The sequence below is a fragment of the Manihot esculenta genome, chromosome 6 (assembly GCF_001659605.2).
Source record: "Manihot esculenta cultivar AM560-2 chromosome 6, M.esculenta_v8, whole genome shotgun sequence".
Classification (NCBI taxonomy): Eukaryota; Viridiplantae; Streptophyta; class Magnoliopsida; order Malpighiales; family Euphorbiaceae; genus Manihot; species Manihot esculenta.
This window is the reverse complement of record NC_035166.2, coordinates 11,663,033-11,682,206: the sequence shown is the minus strand read 5'-3', so window position 1 is coordinate 11,682,206 and position 19,174 is coordinate 11,663,033. Positions and strand designations below refer to the sequence as shown.

Here is a 19,174-nt window from a genome sequence, read left to right as displayed (position 1 = left end):
TATTGATCACACTATCAATTCATTTGAGCACAGCCATGCATTTCTCAGTCTCACTTATCGAGGGGCCCAGAAGATATCTCTCTCATAGAGAGGGACAAATCCTATCTTAATTGTTCATTTTCCTCTACATAATTTCTATTATGCTCAATCATAACCTTTATGATTGTCCGATTAAAGACAACGTTTGATTATGTCAAAACATAACAGTCCTTATGTTGGAAACTATGACAATCTCAAGTCAAAGGATTAAGACATAACTACTTTGAGATTCACTTATGACAATGACCCATGTAGTGATCTCAATGCGGGTCCATCCAATACTTTGTTCTCTAACAAGTATTTATGATTATTGATTTATATCAACATATACATAATCATCTCATGATTATCAATCAATAATCATACTAGTTATATTTTATTATTATCAACATAATAATAAGTAACCAGGGATGATAATCATTATTATGTAACATGCAAACAAATAATAATGATAAAAACCTCTTTTATTAATAACCAAAATGACATACAAAAAGGTCCAAGATAATGGCCTAGGGCATATACACTAACAATCTCCCACTTGCACTAGGCCTAATCATATAAGTATCTAATACCCATAGACCTAGTGTGCTGATCATGCTTGACCTGTGAAAGAGGCTTGGTCAGTGGATTTGCAATGTTGTCATTTGTGTCTACTTTGCATATTTTGATATCTCCTCTATCAATGATCTCTCGAATAAGGTGATATCGCCTGAGTATGTGTTTAGATCTCTGGTGAGATCTGGGCTCCTTTGCCTGTGCTATGGCACCGTTATTATCACAATAAAGGTCCATAGGTTTTGCAATGCTGGAAACCATTCCCAACTCTGAGATGAATTCCTTCAACCAGACTGCCCTTTTAGCTGCATCTGATGCTGCTATATACTCAGCTTCTATTGTAGAATCTGCTATAGTGCTCTGCTTGGAACTCTTCCAACTAACAATTCCACCATTTAAATTGAATACGAATCCTGACTGCGATCTGAAGTCATCTATGTCGGTTTGGAAACTAGCATCTGTGTAACCACTTACAACTAGCTCGTCTTCCAAACCTCCATAAACTAGGAATGCATCCTTAGTCCTTCTAAGGTACTTTAGGATATTCTTAACAGCTGTCCAGTGACTCTCACCGGGATCTGTCTGATATCTGTTTGTTGTGCTCAAGGCATATGAGACGTCTGGTCTAGTACATAACATGGCATACATGATAGATCCAATAGCAGAAGCATAAGGGATCTTATTCATCCGTTCTCGCTCATCAGAAGTCATAGGACATTGATTCTTGCTGAGATGAATACCATGAGACATAGGCAAGAATCCTCTTTTGGAATCTTGCATGCTGAATCTTTTCAGCACCTTGTCAATATAAGTACTTTGACTCAGACCGATTATCCTCTTGGATCTATCCCTATAGATCTTAATACCAAGGATATATGCAGTCTCACCTAAGTCCTTCATTGAAAAAGAATTCCCTAACCAAGTCTTAACCTTTTGCAAGGTAGGGATATCATTTCCAATGAGTAATATGTCATCCACATATAGAACTAGTAACACAACTGCACTCCCACTAACCATCTTGTAAACACAAAATTCATCTTCATCAATGAGTAAAAGTTCACGATTATCAGTCATGAGAAATCCATATCTCTCAGGCTGATGACGTGTCTTATCAGATCTGCATGGGACTTGTGTCACCCTTTCAGTCTCCACAACTGTTTGTGGTACTGGAAGTGGTTCTACTGGCGGTTCAATGCTCTCTTGTGGTGCTTGAGTTTTCTCAAGTCGCACTGTACTCCCACTGAATCTCTGAGAGATAAATTCCTTTTCCAAAAAGGTACCATTTCGAGCAACAAACACTTTGTTCTCTGAGGGAGTATAGAAGTAGTATCCTTTGGTTTCCTTAGGATACCCCACAAAATTGCACTTGATAAATTTTGGAGCTAACTTATCTGAAACTGGGCGTTTCACATAAGCCTCACAACCCCAAATCTTAAGGAAAGACAAACTGGGCACTTTCCCAGTCCATAACTCATATGGTGTCTTTTCAACCGCTTTCATGGTACTCGGTTCAGAATGAATACAGCTGTTTCCAAGGCGTAACCCCAAAACTATAAAGGGAGATCTGTTTGACTCATCATAGATTGAACCATATCTAATAAAGTTCGAATTTCCCTTTTAGAAACACCAATCCATTGTGGAGTTCTTGGAGGAGTTAATTGTGAAACAATTCCACAGTTTCTAAGATGTTCATCAAACTCTTGGCTCAAATATTCACCACCTCGATCAGATCGAAGCATCTTAATAGTTCTACCAAGTTGATTTTGTACTTCATTTTGAAAAGTTCTAAACATTTCAAAAGATTCATGCTTATGTTTCATTAGGTAGACATAGCCATACCTACTGAAATCATCAGTGAATGTGATGAAGTACTGATAACCTCCCCTAGCACTAATGCTTAGTGGGCCACATACATCTGTATGTATTAAGCCCAATAAGTCTGAAGCCCTTTGACCTTGTCCAGTAAAAGGGTCCTTTGTCATCTTACCTAGCAAACAAGATTCACAATTTTCAAATGATTCAAAATCAAATGAATCTAATAAACCATCTTTATGGAGCTTAGATATGCGATTCTCATTTATATGGCTAAGACGACAGTGCCATAAATATGTTGGGTTTAACTCATTTGGCTTAGTTTTCTTAGAAGTTATGTTATAGATATTGTTGTCTCTAGAATCATCTAGATTAAGGACATAAAGGCCATCATATGAATTTGCAATACAATAAAGCAAATCATCTTTATTAATGGAGCATTTCTTATCCTTGATAAGAAATGAAAAACCTTCATCGTCCAAAACTGAAACTGAAATAATATTCCTACTCAAAGTAGGAACATAAAAGCAATTATTTAGAACTAGCAAAAGCCCATTGGGCAACACAAGTTCATATGTCCCTACAGCTATGGCAGCAACTCTTGCTCCATTGCCTACACGTAGGTCCACATCGCCCTTTTTCAGTTTTCTACTCCTTTTAAGACCCTTCACATTTGTACAAATGTGAGAGCCACATCCGGTATCTAATACCCATGAAGTAGAAATAGATAAATTAATATCTATAACATAAATACCTGAAGTCGTAGTCTCACTACTCTTCTTCTTCTTACACTCATCCAAATAAAGTTTGCAATTTCTCTTCCAATGCCCTGGTTCCTTGCAATGGAAGCAGATTCCTTCCTTAGGAACTATTTCCTTAGGAACTTTTGCCTTGGATTGCCATTTAGGTTTGCCTCGTCCCTTAGGCCCATTTCCACCTTTAGACTTGGGCTTCCCCTTATTTTTCATGGGCTTACCCTTATTGACATTCAAAATTTGGGTAGGCCTTTTCTTAATATTTACCTCAGCTGTCTTTAGCATCCCATGCAACTCAGGAATGGATTTCTCCATATTGTTCATGTTATAGTTCATGACAAATTGAGAAAAACTGCTAGGTAAAGAATGTAGGATCAGATCCGTAGAAAGTTCTAAACTCAAAGGATAGCCAAGCCTAGCAAGGTGATCAATGTAGCCTTTCATCTTTAAAACATGAGCACTAACTGAATCACCTTCAGCCATTTTGCAATCATGCAATGCAATGGTAGTTTCATACCTATCCTGCCTAGCTTGTTGTTGGAAAGCTTGTTTGAGATGGACACTCATCTCATAGGCCTCAAGGTGCTCCAGATCCTTCTGAAGTTCTGGGCACATAGTCGCCAACATAAGACATCCAATGTCATTAGAATCATCCATATGCTTCTTATGCTTGTTCTTAACAGCATTAGTAGCATCAGCAGGAGGTGGTTCAGGGACAGCTTCATCAAGCACGTAGGACTTTTTCTCTTGCTTGAGAACAATTCTCAAGTTTCTAAACCAGTCAATAAAATTAGTCCCATTTTCTTTCAGTTTATCCTTCTCAAGGATGGATCGCAGTGATAAGGTGGAATTGTTATTAGCAGCCATAATAATCTACAAAAATATGCAAATATAATTAATTTAATAAACAAATTAATATTGAGGTGATAATAATCTCCCACTAAAATATAACCCTCAAATAATAATAATATTTTAGTGGGCTAAGATCCATATTTCACCTAATTCTAAGTCAGCTTTGGCATGACGCTTAGAATTAAGTTATTTAGGTAGGTAACCCCTTACCAATTACATCTAATGTAACTCTTAAATTATGAGGTATTGACATCATATGTCAAATGCATGTTATACCTCATCTAATGCCTTAGGCCCAAAACCGTTTTGATAGCCTAATTAAGCTGAACCAAAATTAAATAAATGAGTAACCATTACTCATCCTACCTTACTAGGATAACCTAATGCACTTTGCTTTGGCAAAACCTGCATTTTGGTGATCTTAGTCTTGATAGGTTTTTAATATATGGGTGGCATTAAAACTTAAAATTTTGAAATGAGGGTTCAATTTTAATTTTAATTATTTTGTCTTGCATGTGTATATATTATGACATCCAATATGCATACATATATAAACCATCATGCATAGTATCTCATACTAATGTATAACAAAATAATAAAATTATTTTACATAGTCATTTAAATCTGATTTAAAGACTAAAATAAAATAATTTATTTTCTAGTTTCTTATAATTATTTTGTCTTGCATATATATATTATAGCATCTATATGCATATATATATATAGACAATAATGTATAGTATCTCATACTAACATATGACAAAATATAGTCATTTAAATCTAATTTAAAGACTAAAAGAAAATAATAAAATATAGTCATTTAAATCTAATTTAAAGACTACAAATAATAATAATAAAATATAGTCTTTTAAATCTAATTTAAAGACTAAAAGAAAATAATTTTAAAATATTACTTTCTTATTATTATTATTATTTTTAATTTTAATTATAGGGGCATATTTGTAATTGCAGCATCTTCTTCCTCAGAAGAACCCTAGCCGCACCCCTCGTCGCCAGCACGGATTGCCGTCGACAGCGCAAATCAAGGACGCGCGACCGACAGCGCGCGAAGCTCCACCGTCCGCAATCGCGCAGCAAGTGCGCGAGGCGGCACGTTATGGCCCGCCGACTCGCAAGGTGGCACGTTATGGCCCGTCTGCCATCACGCAGTGTCTGTGGCACATTATGGCCTTCTCCTCATTCATCATGCAGAATGATTCCTGTTCGTCCACTCTTCAGCCACGTCTTGCGAGGCCTCAATTTTCTGGTTGCAATTTCTTGCTTTGCCGTGGGTTGCGCAACCATTGCGCATACCGCTGGCCATTAGCAATTCCTGGGTTCACAATTCATCGTGAACCCAATTTTCATTGTAATTAATTAATTAATTAATTTTTTTTTATTAAATTGTTGTTGTTTTAATTTTACCAATTAAAACTTACAACAACGAATCAAAACAATTTTGATTCTAAATTCAAAATTTTTAATTTTTCTAACAAAATTATCTAAATGATCCCATCATTCAACCATAATTATCATACCATTCTAATAAACATATATCGCATATATTATATCAATCATGGCATAATTAATTTAAACGAAAAGCACAGGTAGGCTCTGATACCACTGTTGGGAAATCCGGAGATTAATTGCAATCTAATTGCGCAGCGGAAAAATAAAATTTTGGATTTCCTTTCCCAGAATCCGAGTGCTCCGTTTAAATCATAAGAAAGATGTGAGACTAACCTGTTAATCTCGTAGTGAAGATACACTGGCGGACTGATGGTGCTGCCTTTTCAAACGAACACCCTCTATGGTATCCACACGAACGTCTTCTATCCTTCTAGAGTGCTAGCTCTTTTCAAGATGGATAGATTATGTGCTCTATGTTCTACAATCTTTTAGACTGAGTTTTCTCAAAACTTTTACAACCACCTACTCAATCTGTAGAAGGAGTATTTATAGGCCTCAGTCTTTTTATTTTCCCACAACTCTTTTCCTAAAAGAGTTGTGCTTAGAACCCACTATCACAATCTCACAGATACTCAAATATCTTTATGTGATAGAGTCCTTTATCTGTAACACTTACAGATAGACTGCAGATCTTTTAAATATTATTATCTCATAATAATAAATTATTATTATTAATAATAATAACACTTATTATTATTAATTATATTAATAATTAATATAATATTAATAATAATAACACTTTATTATTATTAATTATACTAATGGGCTTTTAGCCCATTAATATAGCACATCAACAACGTTCTTGTGTGTGACCCAATAGGCTCATATTAATTGGCAATAGGCCCAGTCCAACAAGGCCTATAAGTCATAAGTGGCCTCTAGCAAGACATTATGACTACCCAACTAATATGAGGATCAATAGTCCGATAAAGCCTATTAAATAGAACATGTATTAATCCCTTTGTCTCACGATATCTAGTTTGAACATAAGTCATGGTCAATGTCAAACTTATAATGTTCAAACTTATGATTTCTCGATCTCTAAGTAGACTGATAAATTCAAATGATATTGATCACACTATCAATTCATTTGAGCACGGCCATGCATTTCTCAGTCTCACTTATCGAGGGGCCCAGAAGATATCTCTCTCATAGAGAGGGACAAATCCTATCTTGATTGTTCATTTTCCTCTACATAATTTCTATTATGCTCAATCATAACCTTTATGATTGTCCGATTAAAGACAACGTTTGATTATGTCAAAACATAACAGTCCTTATGTTGGAAACTATGACAATCTCAAGTCAAAGGATTAAGACATAACTACTTTGAGATTCACTTATGACAATGACCCATGTAGTGATCTCAATGCGGGTCCATCCAATACTTTGTTCTCTAACAAGTATTTATGATTATTGATTTATATCAACATATACATAATCATCTCATGATTATCAATCAATAATCATACTAGTTATATTTTATTATTATCAACATAATAATAAGTAACCAGGGATGATAATCATTATTATGTAACATGCAAACAAATAATAATGATAAAAACCTCTTTTATTAATAACCAAAATGACATACAAAAAGGTCCAAGATAATGGCCTAGGGCATATACACTAACAGACCCTGTCTGAATCTGTCACATTTTGCTTCCTCAGAAGGTAATATATCTGAAACAAAGCAATAAAGATCTTCAAACTTGTCAACATACTCTCTTATTGAGAGGCTTCCCTGAAACAACCTGAAAAAGGCATCCTGCTTCCCTTTCTTGTAACTTTCTGACAATTATTCCTGGCGAAATTCATTTATAAATTGATCCCAAGTCAGTCTGACTCCATGTCTGCGACGAATGCCATCAAACCAAGCATCAGCCTTACCCTGAAGTAAACCATGTACATTTTCCACCTGCTCTAGATCAGTCAACTTCATTAATTCAAACACTTTTAACACTTTCTTTAACCATTTATCTGCAATGTCAGCATCAGAGGAACCCTCAAAATCATAAGCTCCCAAACGTCTAGCACGATCCACTATCTCCCACGGATCTCTAGGTTTGGCTGTAACAGCTGCTGTAACTACTTGTGCCACAAAAGCACCCAAGTCTGCATTTATCTGGAAAGGATGGGCTAGTGCTACAGGTGGAACAAAAGGTGGAGCTGCAGGTGCAACAGGAGGTGCAACTGCAGGTGCTGAGGAAGGCGATGGTGTAGTCGGATATGCCCCTGATTCAACACCATGAGAATAAGATTCTCCATGTCCCTCTCGGCTCTCAGATAACTCATGATCTGCCACCCCTTGAAGAGGCGGAGGTCCAACTGTAGGATCCCTAGGAGGTCGACCAATATCAGCTAATCTAGCTGTACGAACACCACGGCCCCGACTTCTATTACCTACTCTGGGCGGCATTGTCCTACAAACGAAAATATGAAAAGAATTATCAGAAATATAATTAAGAATATTAACTCAAGGAAAGTCTACAGAATCTATAACCTAAGCTCTGATACCAAAAATTGTCACACCCAAACCCCAAACTGTAGAGACTGATACGACCCGGAAAACTGACAGAACTTCCCCTGAAATTATACTTATAAAAACATGTAACCTGCTATAATTCCAAATTATAAAACATATAGGAGAGAAAACTGATAGCTGGACTAGTCAATCCAAAATACATTTACAACAACACAATACCCTCTTCATTGGGCTGTACAATCTATACATGATCTAACAAAATTTACAAAAAAAACAAAGGACCAAAGAGTGGTCCGACCTCCTCTAGACTCTGAGTGGACGATGTGGAAGGAAGGATGAACTAGGAGATGAGGTCTGCTGAGCGGATCACCAAAAAGGAACTGAAATATTAAAATAACATATAAGGGGTGAGTACAAACTACTCAGTGAGCGGATAAATAAATAACAAAGGGGAAAAGATAAGTTTAGGTACTTAATAGTACCAAATATTTAGCTAAAATACGTCAGCTGAATAAATACAATTTAATTTATCAATATAAAATAAACTGTGAAAAATAGAATCCGCATACACTCATAATATGTTCCCTGCAGATAATGCTGACATCTCAGGTATAATAAAATAATAACAACCTGAGAGCAATGCTGGCATCTTAGGCTCTATAATGACAAATTTGGCCCAAGAGCTAAAGAAATGCTGGTCATACACATGTGCAGAGCTACCCCCAAAGGGTGACCACCTGACATACGCCCCAAAGGCTATCTGTATATCAAGCGCTGTCCCAAAGACAGTATAAATATATATCATGCTGAAAATAAATCACCTGTCATCAATGTGTTATCTGTTCGGTGCATATACAGAGTGTAATCGGCTATTTATTCAGCTGTGCTTTAAATTATATTTTCATTCATTCAAGAAATATAAAATAACTTTATCCTTTCCCATTTTAAATAAACAAAATAACATATACACATATAAATATATTTAAGAAAAATATCAATGTTATATATTTATCCACTCACCAGAATACTTGGGACAAAAGACCTAGGTCGCAGGAGGACCCCTATTATCTATCCTGGAAGCTGGATCCTCTCCTAGAATTAAAAAGAAAAATAAATAATATATCAAATAATTAAAACAAATACTCTAGGACAATAATATAAAACGTAAAATATGAAAATTTAAATATAGTTATATATATTATTTTAAGAAAATTTCGGCAGTATTTCGGCATAGTTAGTCCTCCCAAAAATACCCAACTCAACAAAAATACTCAATAAGCAGTAAATATTATTTAAATCAACCTATGAAAATCATTAATTCCAAAAATAAATATAAAACCCATTGATTGGATCTAACTAAAACATAACCCTTTTTTATCCTTAAATCACAAAAATCACTATTAAAAGGTAAAGAAAATAAATTATATCGTAAAAATTTGAATAAAAGGAATAAAACTCACCTATCCAATTTTTGGAGCCTCAGAAAGAAATTATTGAATTTTTAAGCGGAATATAGGTTTAATCAGAATCTAGCCGAAGGATCTTAGAAGTTTGTGGGTTGATTGGGTTGAGGAGGAAGAGATTTGAGTTAAGGAGGAGATTTTTTTTTTTAAATAACAGAGCTTTCGCTCTGTTTTCTGGGGTGGAAGACGAATGCTCTGTTTCGGGAATGTTTTGGGACATTCCCGAAACCAGAGCTTAAATGCTCACTTTTTCTTTTTTTTTTTTTTTAAAATAATTTTCTTTTTATATAAAATATACTTATGGCCTATTTTTTTTTTTTTTAAGACGGGCTGGGCCTAACAACTTTAGAATCCATAAATATACTGTAGTGTCATGGTACATGTCAATTTTTTTAACATTGCACTAATAATGTAAAATAAAATTATTTTCTTGAAATATTTTTTATATAAAAATTATTTAGTGAAACAAATGAAGCCTAAGTCTTAAAATTAAAGATCACATATGATTTTTCCTCAGTTCTCATTTTCTATAAGAGTTTATAAACAGGGTATTTAAAACGGTTGTACTTTATGCAATTCTACATAAAGTAGGGTGTTTAAAAAATTTACTACATAATTTTACAGGTAAATAAATTTTCAAAACAATGTGTTATTAATTAAGTATATGAAACAGATGGAAAATGGCATAAGGGTCTGAAACGAATAAATGTTAAAGATATTGGATTATAAAGTATAAATGTTTTGAGTATTAATTAATATTGATTAGTTAGATTTTTTGGGGGAAATGTATGTGTTGGGCATCTTCTCCAGATGAATTCGCTCTTGGCAGTCTTCTCAGGGTTGTGCAGGTTTGAGACCTTTTATGCAGGGAGGCAGCGTCATGCTTGTGTCATGAAATTTGGGTTTGAAATCAACTTGGTTGTTGGGAGCTCCTTGCATTGGCTCATATGCATATCAAAAGAGAAAATTATCAGATCTATGCCTAACAATGTAATACTGTTGCTAGGAACACATATATTGCAGGGAAGGCTCAAAATGCCTGCTCTGAGAAGGAATGAGTTGTGCCCAAAATCGATACATGCAGCTAGAGGTTACTGAGATTATGGTCTCGTGGAGCTTTTAGAATTACAAATTTCATAATTATTTTAGATGTTAATCCCAGGTTCAGAAGTGAAGCTCATTGTTATAGAATAAAATTGTCGTTTGTTTGGTTCTTTAAGAGTCCCACATCGGATGTTCATATAATTGGCCAGTCAGCAAGCGCCATAGAAAACCATAAGCAAACAGCACTAGAGAGCCACGCAGCCGCGCGGAGAGCACAGAGCGAACTATTCTTTCGCCTTTTACTAAAGAATACCGTGTGCTCGCCGCAGATAGCGGCATACGCCAATTTTTGGAGGGCTCTCTTCTCTTTGAAGAAGCCCACACAAAATCTAAGTTCAGTTTCTTTTATTCTGTAGAGGTTAACGTGAAGTGATGCCCAAGCGAACTACATTAGGAGATCTAACAGGGCGTGGTTGTGCCATTTCTTTTCAGTAATGGGCAGTTCAGGAATAAATGTAGCCAAAGTGGACATTGTCAAGTTCGCAGTGATGAGCTATTAAATGCAACCGGAAGCTTGAATATATGTAAAAGCAATTGGATGCAAATGCATCAGCCTCTACATGAATAAAGACAACACAAAAGGCATTTTATACGTATAACCACTTTTGATCAATTTCAGGGCAACTTCCCGATAAGTTCTTGGAAGTAAATTTAGTAATTGGGACACGATAGGGTAGTGGAACTTCATAAATCGTCAAGAGCAGCTCATTCTTTGTTGGAGGTTGTACTTCTGTGTCATCCTCGAAAGTACAGTCGAATAAATTTCTGATAGGATCTTGTTCTGACTGCATCTCTTGGTAAGAAATGCACATGGATGTTTTGCAGCACGTTGTTGGTTAGATTACTGATTAAATCAGAAGTTGAACTTGCAGTAGCAGCATCTATAATTCCCAGATGGTTGTCTGAAGTAATTAATCAGAAAAGGGTACTCAAATCAGTCAGGATACAATATTCACCTGATGATGATGGTATTTATTAAGTTCAAGTACACAGGATAGGCTACAGAATTAAATATGAACAGAAAGATTAACTGTAAGCGTTAGTGTAATAGCCATAATTTCCAAATGCTAACATACCATTTATGCATGAAGAAAAGAAAACATCCAAATTCACCTATACATGTTAAATTTACTTTGTGCAGAAAATAGGAGCTGTGGCTGAGGCTCCCAGCTGAATTCAGAAGAACTCGCAAAATAACTGTATGCTCATTTATCTCATAACCAACAATAAGAAAAGTAAAAAAATATGAAGAATTTATTATAGAAAAACTCGAAAAGAGACGAAGAGGAAGAACAGATGTAAAATGAATGGTTAATGCGGACAGAAACCCATATCGCTTGCACATTACTCGACCTCAAGTAAAATTCTCCGTATAAAATGCCGCTGAAGTCAATGGACAAATCATACCTTTCTCGGCCTTTTGGCTAAGATCAAGTGTAGTATCTGTTCTTATCAGTTTAATATCTGATACGTAGGCCATTGGTCTACATGATATTAAATTAATTTTTTTATGGGGAGGTCCATCACAGTAGCTTGCTACTGGGGCTTTCGCGCGTCGCCCTTGTCTTGCACTACTGCTAGGGCCTGGCGCACCTTCCAAGTCATTAGTTCAGATATTTTTCAATGCTCCTCTTCCTGGTTCTATGGTACTTTGAGCTGATGGTGGAAGAAGTGTTGAGTTTGTAATGTCAGGGTGTTTGGTAGGGTTTAGACGATATCCTTTGTTTTCAGCAATGTGAACTTCACAGTAAGGCGAAGAAGGATTGCTGAAGGATTTGTTAGTATTGCTGAAGGATGCAGCCTCTCATGTTTTTCTCGCAGACATTCACATGCTGCTCCTGTTGGATGTGAGGAATCAGTTTCATCGGTTTAAACATGCATTGATTTAGACTGTTTAAAATATTTTCCACTCAAATGAAAAAAATTTAATCATTTTAAGAAAAATGATATGTTGAGAATGTTATTCAAATTTTTTACATATAAATTTGTTGATATATTTTATTTTTAAATTAAAGTTAAACAATAAAATTACTTGTGGAGGTTAGTGGTAAGAGGAGGCTAACGGGCCTCGGAATCCAATGAGCCTAAATCTTGCGCAAGATCTCAGTAAGGTAGGTGACGGGTCTCAGAAAATGACCCCGACACCATAAATTCTAATGAGATGATGAAGCGACAGTAAGGCCAATGAGCCTGAATCCCATGCAAGGCTAGAGAGCCTAGAAGCGACAGTAAGGCCAAAGAGTCTGAATCTTGAACAAGCCTTAGTGAGGTAGGTGACTGGTCTCGGAAAAAGACCGTCCATACCGTAAAATCGAGCTGAAAGGACGAAGGGAACTATTCTTTCTCCTTTTATTAAAAAATACCGTATGCTCATAACAAACAGCGGCATACGATAACAACGCACAAAAACAACACATAAGAACATAGTTCCAACCTCACATAAAAGATTGGGGCACTGGACCACAAATGAAAAATTAAAATCCGACCTCCCAAAGGAGCTCGGATCATAAGGTAAAGACACAACAGTCAAAAGTGCCAAAGCGCCATGCTGACCTCAAAATGGTGCTGGAACAAAAAATCTGAATCCGACCTCTCAAAAGAGTTCGGATTACAGGCAAGTAAGACCTCGATCTCGCAAAATAGCTAGTGTATAAAGAAATTAAACTAAGGCGCCCCAACGCCCGTATCATGTAGCAATGCGGCCTACTAAAGTCCAATGCAAGGCTCACGGAGCCAAAACTCCAAAGCGCCATTCGATCTAAAGAAAATGAGCTCGATACTAGTAAAGCCAATAGGCAGACCAAATTAAGGCGAAGCGAACCCTAAGCAAAATGTATACCGAGGTAGAGAACCAAACAAAGGACAAGGGGCAATCATACGAGGCACCGATCTCGAGAATTGACCGCTGGCACTAAACCAGCTCGCCTAGCCTAGAGAAATGTCTAAGCAGCAAAGAGCCCACAAAACGCTTGAGGGTAGATAGCCCAAAAAGCACTCAGAGATAAAAAAAAATCCAAACAACCGAGACATACCCGAGAATCGGATGCTCAGACAAAGAATAAAGGGGATAAGAGCAATGTAAAAGGTCAAGTGAACCATTCTGAATGATCGGACATGGCAGTAGAAAGTCTTGACTCATTGGATACAAAAGAATCGAACCCCAATATGATCAAATCCAAAACAGATAATCCAAGCTCTTCGACCCGGGGTCGATCTCCCCGAAAGCCCAGAGGGGCCATACATACCTCCCTGCTGAGCCTTATGTATATACTAGCGAGGCTATAAGCCTATAAAAGAAAAATGAAAGCTGAACAAACAAGCAGTCAGGCTGAAATATAGCCTGTATAAGGCTAGACAAGAAAGCAAGAAACTAAGTCCGACTTCACAAAAGAGCTCGGGGCACCAAAGTGAAGAAAGCAAAATTCCGAACTTTCAAGCTCGTAGCACAAGCAACATCACAGGCTATAAGCTTAAAAGCCTAAGCAAATTACAAAAACCCGAGATTCCGAACTCGCAGTACGGACGGAATCACAACAAGTAAACGACCAAATAGAATAAAGCTAAGTATGGAAGAAATAGCGGAGAGCCGAGCTCCCTATATGAAAAGGTCTGCAAATGCAGAACACACAAAAGAATAAACGAAAGCAAAGAGTCGTGCTCCCAGCTCGGATCAGCTCGCAATGCATAAAAAACTTAAACAAAATAATTTAAGTATAAATGAGGCAGGCCGATGTGAAATATCATTCATCATCGAATACACATCTCCAGATCCTCATACATTCAAACATCAAAGTAAAGAGACAAAGAAATAAAAAGGCAAGGAAATGACGTTTTGACAAGAGTCGTTCTAAGGCAGCGCGGTCATAATGGAGATTTACCCCCTCATTACTCATAGAATAACTGCTGAGGAGGTAAATGGGCAATTGATTACCGCTAGGCCTCATCCACCCTGGGCAAGGCCAAGCCCAAGTGAACTAGCTGGCCCAAAACCCACAAAATCCCTTAGACTGACCAACTCAGCATCTCAGGTCTTGACCCAGACACGTCGGGCTGGATGGGTTACCCACGAGCCCAGATCCAGCAGGAAGAAGCCCAGCCCGATGATGTGACGTGAGGGAGAGGAGCTAGTCCAGTCACTTTGCAGCCCTGCCCGCACGCGCGCCAGGAAAATTAAATGGCCGCCTGATATGAAGAGGGGGTCTGACACATCCGTATGTACGGATGCTGAGTGACAGAGACAACGAGCATTGTAAGTAGTTATACATCACAAGCATAGGAGAAAGGGGGTCCTTCCTTCTTCTTCTTGCTTCTTTCTCGGCTCCATATTTTTACTTTATTTTTCTCTGCAACTCTTACTTATCCATACTACACTAGTTCATGAACTTGACTTGAACGTCCGAAAGTCTCCACCGAGGGTATCCTCGGTAGACCCCTGACCATCTTTCTTTATTTTGCAGGTCCTTTCATCAAATTGAACATTGAGAGACCCATATGATGGACCTATATAATGGAGCAAGAAGAAAACCAGATCTATCATGGACTAAGAGGAAAATTAGATTTATCAAGTTGTAATCATAATAGTTATGAGTTTTGCTAAATTTTGTTTTATGTATAATATGTATGTGATGTGTGCATAGATTGTACATGATATGTTTCTTTAACATGGAGGGCGAAGCGCAAAAATGATAAAACTGCAATGCGTTTTTCAATAGATATGCATGCTTTAATAATAATTTTTCATTATCAAATATAAATTAAAAAATTTTAATACAAAAATAGATAAAAACTATTTTAATTTTATTGGAAAAAAAAGAGACTAATTTAATCATAAACAAAAAGATTTGAGTAAATTTTTTAAAAAATAACTTTAAGTAAAATTGAATATCACTGCAAGACTTATCCGTAAACATGAAATTTTTTATGGTTTATTATTGAAAACGAATATTCTAAGCCACTAATAGGTTGATATCTATTCGTGATTATTTTCATGCTCAAACCAATAAATAATTAAAATAAGTGAGTTCAAAATATAATTGAGTGCTTATAGAGTGTTTAGAGATCTCTATTTATTTTTATATTGTAAGAAAATCATATTGAAAGAATCAAATTATTAGATGATACATTTTGTATTTATAGAAATTTTATAGATTTTGTATCAATGGCCGATAATCGTTGAGTAATAAAAGTTAAATTTATTTAAATTAGACACGGCTTGTTGAGTAATTTTTTTATAATTAATAATTTTAACTTAAATAATGACTATATCACCATCTTAATTCAATTTCAATTAATAAATTAAGTTATAGTCATATTATAATGATGAAGAATTTGAATAATTCGAGTAAGAATTATTTATATAATAGACGAGATATGAGTTTTATCAAAAAGTGTAAAAAAAAATTTAAAATCTAAAATCTCAATTTTTATTTTAATTTCATGGAATTGAAAGTGTCTTTCCATATAAAAATATTATTATTTAAATTTAAAAAATTTAAATTATAATAACTAAATAATTAAATTTTTTAAAAAGTATATATATATATATATATATATATATATATATATATATATATATATATATTATTTATGAGAATTTTAAATGGAAGGCCTTCATTTTAGTGTCAAAATATAAAGAATACTGTGTCCTAGCCGCAGATAGCGGCATACGCCACTCTCTTCATTTGGATGAGGGCCTACGCCCAATTTTAATTCAAATATTTAACAGGAAGTTTATTTCTAGAAACTCTCTTTTTTCTTGGCCAAGCTTACCGTGATTTCTAGAGCTGTACAGCTCTTGGATATATAGGAAACTTTAGAATCTTGGATATATAGAGAATTTTAGAATTCATAAATATATTTTCATGTCATGCGACACGCCAATTTTTTAAGTATTGCACTAATAATGTAAAATAAAGTTTTTTTGAAAGATTTTTTATATAAAAATTATTTAGTGAAACAAATAAAATCTAAGTCTTAAGATCAACTATGATTTTTTCTCAGTTCTCGTTTTCTATAAGAGTTTATAAACAGAGTTTTTAAAACGATTGTATTTCATGCAATTCTATATAAAGTAGGGTATTTAAAAAACTTGCTACATAATACTGTATCTCAAACTAGAGCTAATTTTACAGGTAAATAAATTTTCAAAACAATGTGTTATTAATTAAGCATATGAAATAGAAGGAAAATGGTATAAGGGTCTGAAACGAATAAATGTTAAGACATTGAATTATAAAGTATAAATGTTTTGAGTATTAATTAATATTGATTAGTTAGATTTTTTGGGGCAAATGTATGTGTTGGGCATCTTCTCCAGATGAATTCGCTCTTGGCAGTCTTCTCAGGGTTGTGCAGGTTTGAGACCTTTTATGCAGGGAGGCAGCGTCATGCTTGTGTCACGAAATTTGGGTTTGAAATCAACTTGGTTGTTGGGAGCTCCTTGCATTGGCTCATATGTATATCAAAAGAGGAAGTTTGGGAGATGGAGAGGAAATTATCAGATCTATGCCTAACAATGTAATACTGTTGCTAGGAACACATATATTGCAGGGAAGCTCAAAATGCCTGCTCTGAGAAGGAATGAGTTGTGCCCAAAATCGATACATGCAGCTAGAGGTTACTGAGATTATGGTCTCGTGGAGCTTTTAGAATTCCAAATTTCATAATTATTTTAGATGTTAATCCTAGGTTCAGAAGTGAAGCTCATTGTTATAGAATAAAATTGTCGTTTGTTTGGTTCTTTAAGAGTCCCACATCGGATGTTCATATAATTGGCCAGTCAGCAAGCGCCATATAAAACCATAAGCAAACAGCACTAGAGCCACGCAGCCGCGCGGAGAGCACAGAGCGAGCTATTCTTTCGCCTTTTACTAAAGAATACCGTGTGCCCGCCGCAGATAGCGGCATACGCTAATTTTTTGAGGGCTCTCTTGTGTTTGAAGAAGCCCATACCAATTCTAAGTTCAGTTTCTTTTTATCTGTAGTGGTTATTGTGAAGTGATGCCCGAGCAAACTACACTTTAGGAGATACTAAGACATGGTTCCGCCATTTCTTGTCAGTAATGGGCAGTTCAGGAATAACTTTCGGACACAGCATCGTTGTAGCCAAAGTGGACATTGTCAAGTTTGCAGTGATGAGCCTCTCAAATCAATTAAATGCAACCGGAAGCTTGAATATATGTAAAAGCAATTGGATGCAAATGCCTCAGCCTCTGCATGAATAAAGACAACACAAAAGGCATTTTATACGTATAACCACTTTTGATCAATTTCAGGGCAACTTCCCGATAAGTTCTTGGAAGTAAATTTAGTTATTGGGACACGATAGGGTAGTGGAACTTCATAAATCGTCAAGAGCAGCTCATTCTTTGTTGGAGGTTGTACTTCTGTGTCATCCTCGAAAGTACAGTCGAATAAATTTCTGATAGGATCTTGTTCTGACTGCATCTCTTGGTAAGAAATGCACATGGATGTTTTGCAGCACGTTGTTGGTTAGATTACTGATTAAATCAGAAGTTGAACTTGCAGTAGCAGCATCTATAATTCCCAGATGGTTGTCTGAAGTAATTAATCAGAAAAGGGTACTCAAATCAGTCAGGCTACAATATTCACCTGATGATGATGGTATTTATTAAGTTCAAGTACACAGGATAGGCTACAGAATTAAATATGAACAGAAAGATTAACTATAAGCGTTAGTGTAATAGCCATAATTTCCCAATGCTAACATACCATTTATGCATGAAGAAAATAAACATCCAAATTCACCTATACATGTTAAATTTACTTTGTGCAGAAAATAGGAGCTGTGGCTGAGGCTCCCAGCTGAATTCAGAAGAACTCGCAAAATAACTGTATGCTCATTTGATCTCATAACCAACAATAACAAAAGTAAAAAAATATGAAGAATTGATTATAGAAAAACTCGAAAAGAGATGAAGAGGAAGAACAGATGTAAAATGAATGGTTAGTGCGGACAGAAACCCATATCGCTTGCACATTACTCGACCTCAAGTGAAATTCTCCGATAAAATGCCGCTGAAGTCAATGGACAAATCATACCTTTCTCGGCCTTTTGGCTAAGATCAAGTGTAGTATCTGTTCTTATCAGTTTAATATCTGATACGTAGACCATTGGTCTACATGATATTAAATTAATTTTTTTATGGGGAGGTCCATCACAGTAGCTTGCTAATGGGGCTCTCGCGCGTCGCCCTTGTCTTGCACTACTGCAAGGGCCTGGCGCACCTTCCAAGTCATTAGTTCAGATATTTTTCAATGCTCCTCTTCCTGGTTCTATGGTACTTTGAGCTGATGGTGGAAGAAGTGTTGAGTTTGTAATGTCAGGGTGTTTGGTAGGCCAAGGTTTAGACGAGATCCTTTGTTATGAGCAATGTGAACTTCACAGTAAGGCGAAGAAGGATTGCTGAAGGATGCAGCCTCTCATGTTTTTCTCGCAGACATTCATGCTGCTCCTGTTGGATGTGAGGAATCAGTTTCATCGGTTCAAACATGCATTGATTTAGACTGTTTAAAATATTTTCCAATCAAATGAAAAAAATTAATCATTTTAAGAAAAATGATATTTTGAGAATGTTACTAAAATTTTTTTTATATAAATTTGTTAATACATTTTATTT

The 19,174-nt window shown here is 35.9% G+C and overlaps 1 protein-coding gene, 3 non-coding genes and 1 pseudogene across 4 annotated transcripts; 4 read left to right on the top strand and 1 right to left on the bottom strand.

The window, feature by feature from the left end:
- Positions 1 to 7,125: 7,125 nt before the first annotated feature.
- LOC110607699 lies at positions 7,126 to 8,345 on the bottom strand. Its single transcript, XM_021746846.2, has 2 exons — positions 8,267 to 8,345; positions 7,126 to 7,906 (listed from the first exon to the last, which is right to left on the bottom strand). The coding sequence occupies exon 2, from the start codon at positions 7,900 to 7,902 to the stop codon at positions 7,282 to 7,284; it is 621 nt and encodes a 206-aa protein (XP_021602538.1). The 5' UTR covers positions 7,903 to 7,906; positions 8,267 to 8,345; the 3' UTR covers positions 7,126 to 7,281.
- Positions 8,346 to 10,734: 2,389 nt separating this feature from the next.
- Positions 10,735 to 10,853, top strand: LOC122723910. Its single transcript, XR_006351107.1, has one exon. It is a non-coding gene; the product is annotated as a U5 spliceosomal RNA (small nuclear RNA).
- A 1,085-nt stretch (positions 10,854 to 11,938) lies between these two features.
- LOC122723905 lies at positions 11,939 to 12,133 on the top strand. The gene has a single exon (XR_006351102.1). It is a non-coding gene; the product is annotated as a U2 spliceosomal RNA (small nuclear RNA).
- Positions 12,134 to 17,361: 5,228 nt separating this feature from the next.
- Positions 17,362 to 17,472, top strand: LOC122723912 (annotated as a pseudogene).
- Positions 17,473 to 18,592: 1,120 nt separating this feature from the next.
- LOC122723904 lies at positions 18,593 to 18,787 on the top strand. Its single transcript, XR_006351101.1, has one exon. It is a non-coding gene; the product is annotated as a U2 spliceosomal RNA (small nuclear RNA).
- The last annotated feature ends 387 nt before the right edge of the window (positions 18,788 to 19,174 follow it).

Bases quoted from the DNA above. Each gene is read 5' to 3' on its own strand.
- LOC110607699 (XM_021746846.2), bottom strand. From the start codon at position 7,902: ATGCCGCCCAGAGTAGGTAATAGAAGTCGGGGCCGTGGTGTTCGTACA.